The following is a 17,478-nucleotide window of genomic DNA, read 5'->3' on the forward strand; positions in this document are numbered from 1 at the left end:
ATCACAAAACACCGCCATAAATCATGTGATTGCTTTAGACATACTGACCTTAAAAAATGAGCTCGGGCACTTGCTTCTCCCAGATAATAGTAACTACTTTTACTTGACCCTCCTTCCCTCAAATAGCTTTACCTTGTCGAGGTGCAAATGGCATATATCCCCCCCCCCCCCCCCCCCCCGCGCAGCCCTCCTTGCACGTGTCAGTGAAATCCTGCCTCGTCAGCCCAATCCACATCTATTTTACGATCCACCCCCTGTATGTGGGGGATACCTTAGATTGATAAACATACTATTTATAGACCCTGCACCCGTACTTTTAAGCCAATCGGTAACGGAGTGTCAACCATCTTTGATATGTTCAAAAGTTTGACAATTTCAAACCAAAATATTTGATCACGTGCTTTTTCAAAGCAGAAACTTATACAAAGATATCTAATTTTTTGATTAAAATGATACAAATGTCTTTACTGTTTCAACACCAAGAGGTTCAAACTGCACGGCACCTTGAAATGATGTCACTACCCATGTGTAGCTCTTGAAAAATGTTAAACAAGAGGTTTCAACTGGGCAGGAACTTGGTTGCCATAGTAGAAGAGTTCATCTAGCCTGAAAATTTGATCCTTCTCCCACCATTTGAGTTCATTTAGCCATTTTCTTCTGACATTGAAGTTTTGAAACCGAAAAAACTCATACAAAAAAGACAGATGGACCATGAAAATTAACAGACATTTCATGTTCATCTGGCTGAGGGTGGTGCATGTGGGTGTGCACGAACATCCGTAAATAGGATGATGCGGCAGATTTTGAGACAGCGCATCATGCATGAAATCCTCTCACAAATAGACACTCAGCACAGACCTCCGAAGCCAGAGCAAATTCTTTAGTGTGTGCATATACCGAAAATAACATGCTCAAGGTTTTCTGGCAGGCAGCACCAATGATACAGATGGCTCAACTGCCCAAACAAGCCGCAAAACAGGCTAGACTCATCTCAAAATTTTAACGAGCTGAAAAATAGCTACAAGCTTCCATATCAATACCTGCCTCAACTACCAAAATTAGCAATCGAGGAAAAACCACAAAAATGTGGGATTTAAGGTGCCTCCTTACAACTTTTTGGGCTAAGCAAATCGAGCATTCCAGAGTTCCTGTTACTTAGTTCTCGTGGACTGCATCCATCATATACATCTTAATGAAACTTTGCCCAGAAAATCTGATCCACATGAAACTCAATTAGTTGTTGTGACATACATGACAGCTGTTTACGATCCAAAAAACAGTCGAAAGATGCTTACCCATTGATTTGACTGCAGTAGTTAGATATTTGGTTGGTAATCAAATAGCCATCCAGGCGTGACGGCTCAACCAAAGGCTTGAAAATGGGATTGTTTGGATCTTCCTCTGGCAACGGCTCTTCACCTAAAGCTCTCCTTGACATATTCTCAGTTCTGAACGGCAGACATTGACAATCAATGCTTTTATCAAAAGGGGGGGAAACCCTAACTACAACCATGCATACCGTCTCTTCTGCAACCAGGCCTGCTGCTGAGCTTGCTGCCTTGACAAATTCCGGTAATAATATTGAAACTAACACGAAAGGTGAAGAGGTTAGTGATGCTTTCATCCCATTTACAACTCTATATTCAAACAATAAAATACCCTTTGCTGCTCCATGGACAAATCATCCATGCACTCGATCAGGAACTCCAGGTTCTTCTCTATGAAAGGATTTGTGGACAGCACCAGTCTGTCAAAATCTGACTGAAACATAAAATCATATCAAGGATAACATTGCAGAATATTCATTGTTTTGGTACTGTAATAAAAGATTCCTCCCCTAGAACTAGAATAAGTTTACAGTACTACCTGCGTAGCTGGGGAGTCTGTCTCAAGCTCCGTCATGATAGCACTAACTAAAGCAGAATTAGATATCTTTACCTGTAAATTATGCATACCGAAAACAAATCGATTTGAACTCATTAGTAAATTTTGTAAGTGTAACTAGACTAACTTTCATATCCTAACACTAAAAGGCACCTTCAGAGAGAAATGAAATGAAAATGAAATGTTATATTAACGTCTTCAAAAGGCCAAAATGACCTATGAGACCAGAAAGTTACAATGTGGTGATAGAGAGAGAGAGAGAGAGAGAGAGAGAGAGAGAGAGAGAGAGAGAGAGTTACTTAGCACTCAGTAAAGGCTAAAATTGAACTACAGGCCAGATCATATACATGGAATTTATAAACTCCGCTGCGGGTGCAGAAGGCATGATAAAACTGAGTAGCAGCATAACATTACATAATACCTTTGATCTGAGAGGGGAATACAGCGACGCATGAATATCAGCCAAAATACACAAGGATAATCTCCACTTCAGGTGCCCAGAAATCTTTAACAATGGCTCTACCGTGTTGGTAGACCTCCCATTTCCCTTGTGTCATGTGTGAGCTTGTTTAATGTTCTTTAGAAGTGCATCATCCACTCTTTTGTTCCTTGTAGTGCACGGTTTGTTTCACCGTCTTAATCTTCTTATGCGTGCTTCTTTCTGCAGTTCAGAAGACGGTCGTAGCTGGGGAACTGCTGAGTCTAGATGCAAAAATCTTAACCCTAAAACCCATACAAACTGCCCTTTAAAATTAAAGCAATTGTCCTCGTTTCGTGTACAAAGCAATAGAGAAAATAAAAGATTGAAAAGAAGAAAATTTACACACACATATCAAAAAATGTATGACCTGCGCTCACAGGCAATCATGAACGTCTGTGATATGGTGGCAAAGCAAATCCACGAAATTAAGCTAGCTATACACACCTCATGTAGCCTACAAATTTGTCTGAGTCAAAATCATATTTCCACAGGCATTGGAAGTATGTCAAATGATGTGCACATTTCCAATGAATATAAAATGACATTGGATCTCACAAAAGGGTACTGACTGTCTCAACTAACGTCTCTTACAATGTTATCATCCATACAAAAGACAATCTAGAGGTGAAGTCATTGCACAGCATAGGAGGATCCTGGCTCTAACTCGGAGTTTGGCATGGACAACCCTCATAAAGAACTAGATGAACGCCATGGCCAATTGCGTCTTTGACCTACACGCCAAAACCTCCACCCTATAACCTGTCACACTCAAGATAAATATAGGGAACATCTTCCCAAAAAATTGTAAGGTGCAGTCATTTTGAACCTGGCCCTTTGATTAGAATAATTACTTTCTAAAAGTAACATTTCAACTACCTAATTTCTAAAACTAATACCTTAAGGGGAAACTAGCCAAGGTTGTGTGAGCACAAGCCACAGCTTTTAAATGTAAGGTACATTTGTGCAAGAATGATTGCTCCTAATCCACAAATGCTACCTTAAAAACCCTTTAAGAAGTTCTACCGAAGACCTATAAAGAGTTGATGATTAATAAAGAAGACAAAGCCATCATTTAGGTGGAATCAACTACAAAGTGATCACTATTAGTAAAATCCCATTACGCGACTAGGGCCACTTGGCAAGACGTATAGGACCAGTCAGATTCTAATCTACTCTCCTACACCTGGGAGACAACAGATTTGCAACCTTACAAACTTTTATACTCACTGCACTCAGAGAGCCGTGACACTCCCACAAACTAGTGATTATTTCATCACAATGTAAAGTCTCCAACTTCACAGCCCAGAAAGACTCATAAAGAGAGCAGGTATCAAATATGGCTTGTAAAACTTACGGGAATCTCTTGAAAGATGTCCTGCCAGGTAAGATTTTGCTCCCTTAGCCTGAAAGACAGCATGTTCCATTAGAAAAAGCACCTTGTTAGCCACAACACTTCAAGAAAAAGTATGTTCAATTGCACACACTTCTCTCCTGTGAAATTCTGATTGCGAAAGAGATCCATAAAAGGGTCGGTGAGCTTCAGTGCCTTGAGAGCTAGAACACCTTGCCCTGATCTCTGAGGATCATAAATGATACAAACACAGCGCTTGATATTTTCCTACACAAGGCAGAGAGAAAGTTAGCAGATACCCTCAGTAACAGAAAATACAGGATGGACAATTACGACAGCGCTTGCGCCAATAGTGCACTTGCAGCTTACAAAATTTATTCCTACATGCTTCGCTGTATTGCAAACGTTGCACAACAGACCAGCCCCTGTCCCCTTTTCCCACATAAAACTCAAGCATTCAAGCCATTGCAACCCAACAACCCAAACATTGCACAACAGACCACCCCCTGTCCCCTGTTCTCACATAAAACTCAAAACATTCAAGCCATTGCAACCCAACAACACAATGTCCAAATCTCAAATCAGACTCTCAAAAGAGGAAAATAGTAACTATAACAAAAGCACAGATTAAATGAATATTGGACTCATACCTGATAGTTCAGAAAAGTTTCAATAAGCTCAGCTGTTTGATAAGAACCCATATAGGTAGATTGATACCTGCCAACACATAAGAAATGAAGACGCAAAAATAAAAAACAGACAACAGAGACTGCATAAATGCAAACGACATGTAAAAGACACTACACACCATCCCACTGTGTTGTTATCAACATTAACTTCTCTCAAACAACGCATCATTTCCAGTTGATAATTTGCACCATCTGCCTCAATCTCTTCTTCCTCTTCTCCACCTCGGCTCTGCACAATAAACGCATCCATACAAACAGTTGAAGATGAAATGAAAGCACTCTAAAGACATCTCAAGATCAAGGAAACAACATTGAACTTACTGGAAAAGGAAAGCAGTTTGTGACCTCCAAAACACTGCCAATATCCAGACCCAGAAGCTGACCGGTTACAAGAGCTGGCATAAAATCTTTGCAGTGCTTTATGATTTTCAGAACCACCTACAGTGCCACATACATCCCCTTCATTACTCGATGTCATGCCATAATTCAGTTAGTGTTGCACCAAGATTTAATATATGGCCCGCATACGACTTTCCCATGTTGGGTGGCTGCTTGATGAAACAGAACAATGCAACGAAAAGATGAACAGACTTATTCTGTCAGATGACAGCAGCAGATGGATAGAATCCGCACAAGATGAAGTGACCAAAAGCAGAAAGAGGGGGTGAAAATTTTTTTTGGGTGTGTGCTCTTATGTCTGTGTTGTGTGTTGAGGAAGAAGGGGGAGAAAGGGGGGGGGGGGGGGGGGGGGGGGGTGTTTTGTAAATACAGTCTCGGACCAAGTCAAGATGGGTGTGCAGAGTCGAGGAAAACGCTCTTGCGAATATGGCCAATGTGACTGGCCACATATAGAAGACGTCACAAGCCCCATTCAAGATGACGGGCACCACTAGCAAAGTGCTAATGGAGAACCTGATGAAGTACCAAGTCACCCATAGGGTATGTGTGTCACAATCTTGGTCACCTTCAAGACAAGAATCCAACACGACACACGAGAGAATCACTTAAAATACTTCACAACTTTAAAATCACAGTTCACTTTGATCGACACGGCCCGGTGTAGTTCCGTGCCCAAAGAGATTGGCCCCAAAGACTGGCGCCCCGCCCCTTTCGGTATTTCTTTTCTATTAATGCTTGATCAAAATACAACTTCTGCGGGTCCTTGGCTCTCAGACACTGCGTCCAGATGCTATGAAGAGTGAGGCCCTTGGGCTCTTTTTATTCTTACAAGGGATGCCAAAAGCAGAGCCCCAAAAGCAATGGAATTCAAAAGCAAACTGTCCCAAAATCAATTGGTCAAAAATCTGCCAGCAAAAAGCACAACGCAAATTGCGAACATCCGTACAAGCTGCCACGTCAACAGTTTGTCAATGTGTTTCACGGCGTCCGTACAACTGCCATGTCAGCACGCCGTACAGCTTGCCATGTCATCTCTTCATACTGTCTGGCTAGTACTACCACGTCATCATTTTGTGACAGTGTTACAAGCTTGGACACTCCAAGCGAGAAATCAATAGCAACACACAAACAAAATCTGCAAATAACTGAACTTGAAGAGAGAGAGAGAGAGGAGTCAACAAGGAACGGCGGAGTTCCGTCCCCACATGCACTTGGCCCCAAAAACTTGCACCCCTTTCGGTGTTTCTTTATTATTGTTTCGCAAAGGTACAACTCCCCGAGGGTCCAACTCTCTCCGAGACTCTACATCTAGATGCTCTCTAAGGAGTGGCCCAAAGAGTCCTTATAAACAATACAAGGGATGCCCAAAAGGCTAAATCAGAGCCACAAAAGCATTAGTTCTGAAAGCTCTTGCATCCAAAAGCATCTGTGGCCAAAAGCATGCGCAAAATTGCCAATTCGACGGCCAACGCAAAACGCGGAATTCTGTACAGCCGGCCATGTGTAACAGACTTGGACAGTCCAAGTCAAGAATCAACCGCGACAGCACCAAATAACCACTTCAAAACAATTCATAGATCACAATAGATTTGCACTGGCCCGGCGGAGTTCCGTGCCTAGAGATATTAGCCCCAAAGACTCCTTTCGGTATTTATTTTTATATTAATCAGATCAAAGTACAAGAGAGTGGCTAGGGTTTCACTCTCAGACTCTGCGTCCAGATGCTCTGAGAAGAGAAGCCCTCACCACTTATTTAAAGGTTACAAGGGATGCCCAAAAGCTTCAAAATCAAAAGCTCTGAAAAGTCAAAAGCATCTGCTCTTTCTCTCTCTCTCTCTGAGACTCCCAAAGAAAAAGCAAAAGACTTTTTCTCTCTCTTTCTCTTGCTATTTGCCTAGAAAAAGCAAGAAAAGCTGCCAATGCAAATTCCACCGCAAATCACGGAATTCCGTATTGCTGCTGCCACGTGGCACCCCCGGCAGAATTAGGGTTTGCTGAATTAGGGTTTCTGCCTGAAATTAGGGTTTGCTGCAAATTAGGGTTTTTGGCAGATTTTAGGGTTTGCAGAAATTTTAGGGTTTCAGCCAGAAATTAGGGTTTCTGCTGTCCGCCACGTCATCACTTTGTGACACCATGTCATCCTATCAACGCGATTTACTAAAACCAGCCATAGTGCAAGCTTTTGTATTTTTAGGGTTTTGGGGCCCTCGACCAGTGTTCTTTAAGTTGGTAGGGCTAGAATTTTAAACTCTAACCCCCTAAGCCCCGCCGCCACATCTTTAAGCTCCTATAAGTTCAATTCCTTGTCCTCTCAGCTAGTTCCTTCCAGTTGGGCATGCCATGTCACCAACTTGTGACATTCCCCCCTCCTAAAAGAATTGTAAACAAAACAGCCAAAGGACAAAAACTTTCTTCAGTAGACACTAACTCTATGTCCTCAGGCACCAGACTCTACAAATCCAACCCTTTAAGTTGCTAATCAAATCACATGTTTCTCGAGGGTCTCAAATACAAATCATGATCATTGTAACTTATTTAGCAATCACATCGAGACTGTTACAATTGTGACTATGTTGAAGTACTACATCTACTCCTGGTTGCAAATATGCGAAGTGCCATGCCAAGGAGGACCCCAACGCTTGGATGGTCACACCCCTTCGCCCAAAAGACGCGTCTCTTCGCCAAAAGCCACTCCTCTTCGACGATTGGTCGCACCCCTTCGCTCTACGCGTACGAGTCTTCGCCCAATGGTTGCAGCTCTTCGCAGAAAGGATGTGTCTTTACGTCTAAAGTCGTCTCTTCACCAGGAGACGTGTCTTTTCATTCGTGTCTTGGTCTCCTATATAATGATCCCTTGTATCACACATTCAATCAATCAAACACAGAGTCTTCTAAGTCTTGTTTCTGAGTTCACTTCAAGTTTCTTAAGACTTAATCATGAGTTTAAGTACTTGATTAAGGATTAGTACGTAGAATCTATACAGTGGTATCAGAGCAATTTTTTTCCCGAGACCCGAAGGTTGTGAGCCTCACCCTCGCCGCTACCCTCTCCGGGAGTTGCATGGAAGCAGAAGAAAGGTGGTACACACACACAAACAATCATGAGGTAGTAACATGAATTTTTATGTTCCAATTACATAAATACAGGACAGAAACACGGATGTGTGTAGTACTAGTACCCAGTGCATTTCTGGAAACCCTCCGTTAGTGACCCTTCGTGTGCCTCTTCATCGGATTGTCCTTTCATGCATGAGTTCGCACCCCTTCACGTGAATGGTCAGCAATTCAGCCATGCAGGTACTCCTTCACTGAAACGAACGAAGAGAGTGGATCTCCCGGCTACACAGACCGCCTACAGACAGCGCGTCAGATGAACCACCCGACCATAGCCACCATCCGGCAGCTCTCCCGTGCTGGGGCCAACGTCCGAGGACGTAGGCGTGCACCTGTAAGACCGAGCGTCCCATACCACCCAACCTCACCTCCTTGAGGTGACCTCACGCACTCCTAGCCTCGCGGGCTAACCACACTGGCACTCTGCCAGTGGCGGTCGATAACTGCAAATGAGACCTTGGCCTCCCTTTTATAATAATGACCGGCCACACTGGCCGGGTTCACACTACGTCCGCCCGGACACTGGACGCCCATCTCGACGACGTCTGGGGCCTAGGCTAGATCCCCTCTCCTAAGAGCGCGACATAACATACCTCCCTCCTTAAGAACCATTGATGTCCTCATCAATGAAGTGGGGATACTAAGCTTTCAGAGCTCTAACTGGTTCCCAAGTAGCAAACCTTTCAGATTGACCCTTCCATTTAATTAAGTACTCGTCATAAGCCTTTTGGCGCAAATGACGGGTACGATGATCTAAGACTACCTTATACTCAGTTTGCATATCTTGCCATACATTTTCCTCGATAGGCACAGCAACGTCGGCTTCGCCCAGTTTCACTTTAAGGCGGCTGACATGAGACACTCGATGTACACTAACATCCGAAGGAAGAGCCAGTTTATAGGCAACTTGGCCAATTTTCTTTGTGACCAAAAACGGACCACAATATCTAGCCGAAAGCTTATAATGCTTTCTTGTTCGCATAGTCTTGGAATCCTTGGGTATCTTCATATAGACCCATTGTCCCACATCTAGAGTCCTTGGAGATCTCTTTTAATTAGCATAAGTAGTGACTCGATCACGAGCCGTTCTTATACTATCCATAGCCAATTCGAGCATTCCTTGCACGTCATAAAAGATGTCACAAGACGGGCACCACGTGCCAATAGAAAGGAACAGACTGAACAGACTTTTAGCACTTCAATAACAATTGAATTGAGAGAGAGAGACGACACGCGACACGGAGTGACAGAATTCCACCCCAAAGAGTATTGGCCCCAAACCTTGGCTCCCCTTTCGGTATTTCTTTATATTGCATCAACACAGTACAAGCCGGTACTCGAGACTTTGCACCTTCTCTAGGAAGCATGCCAAAGAATGAGCCCTAGCCTCATACTTAAAGGCCCTTGACCTGAAAAGCAGTTACAGTAAAAAGCCTTTAAAACTCAAAAGCTTCGAGTCCAAAAGCAAAGCCAAAAACTGCCAACGTAAATCACGGAAATCCGTACAACCTACCACGTCATCAACCAGCACAAAACCCGAAAATCTGCCCTTAGGGTTAGGGTTAGGGTTAGGGTTTTTGCAGTTTTAGGGTTTCTAGCAACAAAATTAGGGTTTGCAGGTTTTAAAGTTAGGGTTTTCAAAATTAGGGTTTATAGGTTTTAGCGTTAGGGTTTCTAGAATTAGGGTTTGCAGGTTTTAGGGTTAGGGTTTTCAATATTAGGGTTTGCAGGTTTTAGGGTTAGGGTTTTCAGAATTAGGGTTTCAACAATTAGGGTTTTGGGCAGAAATTAGGGTTATGGTTTTTACTCTCGGGCAGCCACGTCATCACTTTGTGACAGTTTAGGCCCCTCGGCCACATCTGTAAGTTGGCTCCATTCTTTAGGCTTCGACACATCAGCAGTTTGTTACACAAGAAATCACGAGCATGACTTCCTTGACTTTTTCTAAGCCAATAGCAATTGGGGATTTAGACTCAAATCCATACATCAGCATGAACGGGCTAAATCCAGTAGCAGAATGCTTGCTACTATTATAGGCAAACTCTAATTGTGGAAGATACCTTTCCCAATCAGACTGCCTATGAGAGACATAGGCTCTCAACATGTTCTCTAACGTCATCTTTTCACTTTGTCGTTCGGACTCAAGATGGTCGGAAGACAACATACTCAACTTCGTCTACAGATGAGCAAATACATCTCGCCAAAATCGTCCAGTTGAACTTGGTATCTCGATCACTGACGATATCCTCTGGCATACCATACAGCTTATAAAGCTGATTGACAAATAAAACCGGCAACTCATGGCTTTTTACTGTCGACTTCGTTGGTATAAACTTCGCCATCTTTGTGAGTCTATCGACCACAACCCAAATGGCATCATTGCCCCGACTAGTATTTGGCAAACCAACAATGCCACTTCGCATATGGGATTTCCAATGGATGTAGCACCAGCTTTCCTAAGGCGCTCTGCCTTATTGACCTGACACTCAGCGTATCTCTTCACATAGCTCTCTTGTAAGAGCGCATCCTTGACCAATAGAAATATCGCTTGACCAAAGCCAAAGTTCTTTGAATGCATGGGTGCCCAACGCTAGGAACATTGTGGCATTCGCACAAAAATCCTTTGTCGAACCTCATCGATTTCCGGCACGCAGACTTTTCCATTTCTGAACAATAGTCCGCCTCTAATGGAATATTGTCGTTGTCTCGTCTCTCCAACACGACTCACTTGGGTCTCCGGATCACCCAAGCCTGTTCGCGAGTCATGCCCCGCTTCGACCTCGTTCCATATCTTGCCAAAATGGCCATCTGAACGACATAGCCCTCATAGAGAGATATAGAGATCCGTCAAGATTTCAACCATAGACAAGGCATTAACCTCAGGAATCCTGTTGAGTGCATCGGCAACTCGATTACTGGATCCTTTTCTATAACAGATCTCAAAGTCAAACTCTTGCATAAGCTCAACCCATCTAGCCTTCCGGCCTCTGAGATCACCCTGATAACAGATATAGCGCAAGGAGTGATAATCTGTCCATGCAACAAATGTAGAGCCATACAAGTAGTACCGCCATTTCCTCAAGGCGTTGACTACGGCGTAAAGCTCCTTCTCATACGTTGGATAATGCATCTCAGCGTCAAAGTTTCTTACTTTCAAACGCAACAGGACGTCCATCCTCGTATAATGCCGCGCCAATGGCATAATCACTAGCATCCGTTTCAACCACAAACGGTTTGCTAGGATCCACAATGTGCAATATTGGCGTAGGAATCACCAAGTGCTTTAGTGTCTGAAAGCTCTCGTCGAGACGCTCATTCCAGACAACAGGGGGATTACCTTTACGGTGAAGACCCGAAATCTTCGGCCCTTTCACCCCTCCTTTTAAAAGTTGCGTAAGCGGAGCAGCAACTTTAGAGTAATCCTTGATGAATTTGCGAAAGAATCCTGTAAAGCCTAAAAAGGACTTTACTTGGCGCACATTCTTCAGAATGGGCCAATTTCGCACTTTATCCAACTTTTCAGGGTCAACGCGAATTCCATCACGAGTAACCCAAGTACAGAAGCTCTTTCCTAAAAAATTCACACTTAGAAGCCTTGGCGTAAAGCTTCTCAGTTCTCAGTACTTCGAGAACAACGCATATATGTGCTAAGTTATACGCGCTAAGTGCTCAGACAAACTTCGGTTGTAGATCAAGATATCATCGAGAAATACAACAACAAAGCTGCCTAAAAATGGTCTCAGCAGATCATTCATCATCTGCTGAAACGTAGCTGGAGCATTGGTCAAACCAAAAGGCAAGACCAAAAACTCGTAGTGACCATAACGCGTATGGAAACCTGTCTTAGGAATATCTTCCAGGTTGATCCGTATCCGATGATAGCCTGATCGCAGGTCTATCTTAGTAAAATACAACGCTCCATGGAGGCGATCTATCAGATCGTCCATGCGCGAGAGCAGATACTTATTCTTAACAGTGAGCTTATTCAACCCTTTGTAATCCACGCAGAAGCGCATAGTGTTATCCTTCTTTCGAGAAAGTAACACTGGTGCTCCCCACGGGGATTTACTTGGCCGAACAAAACCCCTCGTGATAATCTTTCAGCTATCGTTGAATCTCATCCTCCTCGGTTTTACTAAACTGATAGGGTTGCTTTGAGAAGGGCTGACTACCAACCACCAACTCAATGCCATGATCTACTCCTCTCGAAGGCGGCAAGCCAGGAGGTAGATCATCAGGAAAAACATCCTCGAAATCAGTCATGATTTCTAGGATAAGGTTGGATTCATCAGAATCTCCAAGTTCAACAGAAGAACATGAAACATTTTTACGAAATTCAGTGACGGAAGTACCAAGCACTAACGAATAAAACCAAGCAGATGATACACATTGATAAAAGTCAACATCAGAAGACTTTGTTTCTTTATACATTTCCAAAGCAATAACAATTGGTATTGCAAAACCATTATTTACAGACTTCTGATTACAAAGCGACACAGATACATGAGGCATGTCCAGCTTAACAAAAACAAGAGAGTGATGTACATAGTCTATATACAATGAGTCTTGTTTATCATAAAACCATGGAATTCCAGGAATAACATCTGCTCTATCCAGACGCATGATGTGGAAATCCAGGTTCTCTTTGTAATCAGTCAGCTCGAGCGACAAATCAGGAACCATCCGTATCCTCGCCACGAACCATCTTCACGCGATACTCATGGTCACTATCCCGCGTCCGCAGGCTCAATTTCTAAACCAATCTTGCATCCACAAAATTATGTGAGCTTCCATTATCAAGGAGTACGATCACGTCGTGACCATTGATCTTTCCAAGAAAACGGAGAAGATCGTGCTTATCAAACACTTTGGTGCTAAAAGTACAATTAGTGCATGAACTGTGCGCTAAATGATGGATTTCAACTTGAATTACATAAGAGTTACCTGAGATCTCGTGAATCTGAACCGAAGGACGACCTTGCGGTTTCTTTGTCTTCTTCTTGGGACAATCCTTGATTTGGTGACCCGTCTGGCCACATCCGAAGCAAGCCCCCTTCTTCACTGCATCAGCAACTGAAGCATTTTTGGCTTTCTTCTTTTCCTGAGAAGATCTCGGCGGTGATTTTGACTTATGCTGGAATCGGGGTCGCTTCCTCGAAGCACCCTCACCGGATTGATGGTCTGCAGTTGTTTTCTTCTCATAGTTCGCTCCATTGTCAAATGAAACGTCCTGGCCTTTGCCACTGCATCCTCGACGTCAGTCGGGGCTTTGTCCTTGATTAAGGCCCAACAGTAATCTTCATGTAATCCCAGCAAGTACATGTGCACAGCGTGCGTGGAATCCACCTTGCAAAAGGTGAGCACTTCTTTGAAAGTTGTCGTACTATGAGAGTGGATCTCCCGGCTACACGGACAGCCTACAGACAGCGCGTCGGACGAACCACCCGACCATAGCCACCATCCGGCAGCTCCTCCGTGCTGGGGCCAACGTCCGAGGACATAGGCGTGCATCTGTAAGACCAAGCGTCCCATGCCACCCGGTCCTCACCTCCTCGAGGTGACCTTGCACACTCCTAGCCTCGCGGGCTAACCACTGGCACTATGCCAGTGGGGGTCGATAACTGCAAATGAGGCCCTGGCCTCCCTTATATAATCATGGCCGGCCACACTGGTCGGGTTCACACTACGTCCGCCGGACACTAGACACCCATCCCGACGGCGTTTGAACTAGATACCCTCTCCTAAGAGCGGGACATAACATTCATTATGGCAACACCCCTTCACCAACAGACTCACAGATAGGTGGAGCCTTTTCCTAGCACTCGCCTGAATTTTACTTCAGTGGCTACTATAAATTCTTTGCTCATGATCGCATCTCGACAAACGCGGAAGGGCACCAACACGGTAGGGCTGCAGCTTTCGCACCTCTACCCCCAAGGGACATCCCCTTTGTACACATTTTTTTTTCCCAGTCACTGCATGCTGAAATCGCACCCTTTGCTGAACGTTTGCACTGGAACTCTTCGTTGCCTTATTTTTGCGTGCAAAACCAGCGCAACATGACATACTAAAGGCATTAAAAAAACAATACCAATGACTGGTCAAACTTGGTTGGCCTCCCCCAAATTTACCCACTATGTGGACAGCTTAATTCAGCCAGCATCATATAAAGTCCAGCGCTGCACCTCTTCATATCCACCCGTGCGCACCTCTTCGGTTGCCAGAATGTTACAATTCTTCCCAGCGCTGCCCCTTCAAGTTGCCCTCTCACTGGCTGCCCTTTGCGTGTGCCTTTTCATTGTGCGTAGATTAATAAGCCAATGCTGGAATACAAGAGCCAACTTTATTAAAATTACACGTTTATTAAAATTGGCTGGCCACTTCCAAATTTTTGGCCCGATTTTAAGAGGCAATCTGGACACATCAAATGCTTCAATTTTAAAAAACGATTAACCCCTTCCCAGCCAGTGTAAACCAGTTTATGTCAGATGAACCTCTCCCCATGGCCAAAGTCAGCCCAACAACCTGCTTTTTCTAATTCACACGCATGTGGGATTCCTTCCGAGCGGGTGCAATGTATGTGCAATGGCTGATTCTTGCAAGGTTCATATTTATCCCCTACCTGAGTTATGCGGAATAATCAAACCGGAGCCAAAGTTTCTTGTCGAGCAATCGATTCCCGCCTTGGTATTCATAACCTTTCCCTTCTTCCCGAGCCTGCTCCTCCGGACCCATTACCACTACCGGATGCAGTCCCCACCCAACAGGAATACCGTGTGTACGTGACACATCGTCGTGCCACAATTCCAATTACTCCCTTTAAGCAATCAGTATGACTGAATCACAAGATGGCAACGACAATTTTATACCCGAGGACTCGATAGCAGTTCTCAAAGAGCAGATGACAGCACTTTCCACGAGCCTCGCATCACTTCACACTCGATTGGAGCAGATGCAAACGCAAACGCAAGCCTCTTCCCGGAGTCATACTACTACTTCTGGGACTACAAATGCTGCTTCTCCGCCATCTTTTTTCGACGCTTCAGTTGTCAACGAGGAAGAACCACATAAACAAAAGGCTTGCCATTCACACCTTGGATTGTTCCAAGAACCGACCTCCCGAGAAAGCGACGTCAAACTACTGCATAAACTCAAAGGACTCGATGGGCGTCCTAGTAGCCTGAAAACATGTCAAACCTCACAGCTTGACCCCCTTCCTTGAACTCCTTGGTCTTCTTGCTAATTTGTTCACTATCAAAAGAGGATGAGCTCTCCTCCTCTAAACTGCTCGATGGCCTCCCATGCCTTCTAGACTTTTCCAAAAATCTACTTTTCTTGCTCTCTCTCCGCTTCTTCCGCCTTCTCTCATCCTCACTGGGACTAGAGGACCATGAGCTATCAGACTCTCTGAAGACGAAAAAATTATGGATCGTTCTGGAAACAAACATGCTTCTTGGATCTGCTTACCACCTCGAAAGTCGACTTCTGACCCAAATAACCCAGCAAATCCGTTGATTTCCTCTTCTTCCGAGAGTGCTTCAAGCCTTTCATTAATTGGTTCATCTTCTTTTCAAGAGCTCTGTCCAGCTCTTTCTGCGAGTACAGTTTTTACTTTTCTGCATTCGGCTTCTCTCTCAACTTCCTTCCCGACTTGAGAGGAGAATCAATGGCCTCTTGCCATCTCGAGTAAATCTCATCCATCGGGTAAGTCCAGATGCTTCATTCGACTTCATCAATCTTTTTACACACTTGTCAACTGCAGACTTGTCAGGTTGACAAGTCTGCAGTTGACGTTTGTACTCCGCTCTGACAAAATACCCCCCTAAAATTTTGCCTAAATCTTCTTTGTTTTCTTCAGTTCCCACGCCACGTAGGACTCCACGTTTCTCCCTACAATCACCTCAAGGTCTTCATGAAAGATTACAAACGGGTGTTTTAAAAGACACTCTTCAAAAGGATAAGATTTCATCCTTCAAATTTTTACTATCGAGTAAGAGCTTGAATGTGATAAGATTTCATCCTTCAAATTTCTATTATCAAGTAAGAGCTTGGATGTGCTTGAGTATTGCTACTAGTTACTCTGTAGAAAAGTACATTATACAACACAATAGGGATAGAAGCTATTGATTGCTGGCCCCCAAAGCATACATAACATGTGCTTCAGGCCCAATATGAGAAGGATTGGGGAGCATAGGAGTCACTAAATCTGAGTGACTTCTTGAACCTGCAACAGCATGGTGCAGCAGCCGAAGAGATATGGCTGCACTCAAAAGGAAGCAGCTGCATGGGAGTAGCAAATAATTGAGCAACAAGTGTATGCGATTAACTTGGTGGATGAAAATTTGACTGCTTTTAAATCAGATGAATGGTGTTGATGCTAAATTATGAGCTTCATAACGGAAATTCAAAAAGCTTACCAGACCATCAATCTGCACAACTCGAAGAGGGGTTGCGACCTCCTCGGATGCAGCAATCTGAGCGAAGGACAAGGGAGCTGCGAAACATCTTGCTCAAAATCGAGAAACGCGAAAACAGAGTAAGCTGACCAGATTTCCGCTTCTTACCTTTCTCCGCCATCGCTACGCTGCTTTAGGTCACAGAAAGAGAAGGACGGCCCTTGCAGGTCACCAGACCTTAAAACTAGTTTTGCCAGCTTTGCAAATTGAAAAAATCTCAAACCTTTTCTCTAAGAGAAACTAATTCGAATAATAATCTCGTGGAAGGTGGTAATTGTATAACCTACGGCTCTCCGTTCGTTTGAGGTTGTAAAAATGCAAAACTCCCAAAATTTTGGCTTCCATGTGCAAGGTTGGGAGATCCAAGAGGCTTTAACACAAAGTAGCGATCCAAGTAGCAACAGGGTGGTAGCCACATAGGTAGGGCTTGTCTCCATTGCAAGCAGCATGCAAGGCAACATTCAAGGGATGGGTTATGGTGTAGGAAGGAATCGAGGGACGTCCATACTAAATTAACAATGTTGAGAGCAAAGCTTATTAACTCGATAATGGCTACTTGACAAATAAATTGTGATTTTTTCCTTCTTTTATCTTTATCTATTACTCTTAGGCTCCCTTATCTAGTTCATTCTACACAATAGATGGTTCTCACCTTCTTAGGCTCCCTTATCTAATTCATCCTACACAATAGATGGTTCTCACCTTCATATTAACAGCATACCATCCCTTGTGATCACACCTTTTCACAAATGTTCTTGTAATCATTGTCATCTTTACAACGACCCTTGTGATCACACCTTTTCACAAATGTTCTTCTAAAATATCTGATAAATGTTCTTCTTTCACCATCATCTTTACATCATAGCATACTTGCATTCTCTCGTGAAAATTATATAATCTTTTGGCATCTAAAGACCACAACGGTCATGCAAGAAGCAATAATCTTGCATGCTTGCGACTTCTCTTTGCATGTTTGTCACTATTTGCATTCTCCCCCTTGCTAGCAATTTTCTCTCATTAAGAAAATGCAATGAACAAAGGTGCAAATACATAGTAAAAAAACACAAAATCATCATATCTAAGATATCATAGATGCGTAGAGCT

General features: G+C 43.7%; 1 protein-coding gene across 1 annotated transcript; it reads right to left on the reverse strand.

The window, feature by feature from the left end:
* Nucleotides 1-855: 855 nt before the first annotated feature.
* Nucleotides 856-16,624, reverse strand: TIF3H1 (translation initiation factor 3 subunit H1). Its single transcript, XM_086515135.1, has 12 exons — nt 16,483-16,624; nt 16,336-16,412; nt 4,727-4,843; nt 4,525-4,634; nt 4,367-4,433; nt 3,850-3,983; nt 3,720-3,768; nt 1,867-1,938; nt 1,660-1,761; nt 1,520-1,587; nt 1,296-1,448; nt 856-1,213 (listed from the first exon to the last, which is right to left on the reverse strand). Exons 1-12 carry the CDS (start codon nt 16,493-16,495, stop codon nt 1,156-1,158), a joined length of 1,020 nt encoding a protein of 339 aa, XP_086371261.1. The 5' UTR covers nt 16,496-16,624; the 3' UTR covers nt 856-1,155.
* Between the last annotated feature and the right edge of the window lie 854 nt (nt 16,625-17,478).

This window comes from Adiantum capillus-veneris, chromosome 6 (genome assembly GCF_014529385.1).
Source record: "Adiantum capillus-veneris isolate H3 chromosome 6, ASM1452938v2, whole genome shotgun sequence".
NCBI lineage: Eukaryota > Viridiplantae > Streptophyta > Polypodiopsida > Polypodiales > Pteridaceae > Adiantum > Adiantum capillus-veneris.

Bases quoted from the DNA above. Each gene is read 5' to 3' on its own strand.
- TIF3H1 (XM_086515135.1), bottom strand. The intron at 4,434-4,524 runs GTGTGTAGTGTC...ATGTGTTGGCAG, and splicing joins GATAACAACACAGTGGGATG to GTATCAATCTACCTATATGG. The intron at 1,762-1,866 runs GTAGTACTGTAA...TTTATGTTTCAG, and splicing joins CAGACTCCCCAGCTACGCAG to TCAGATTTTGACAGACTGGT.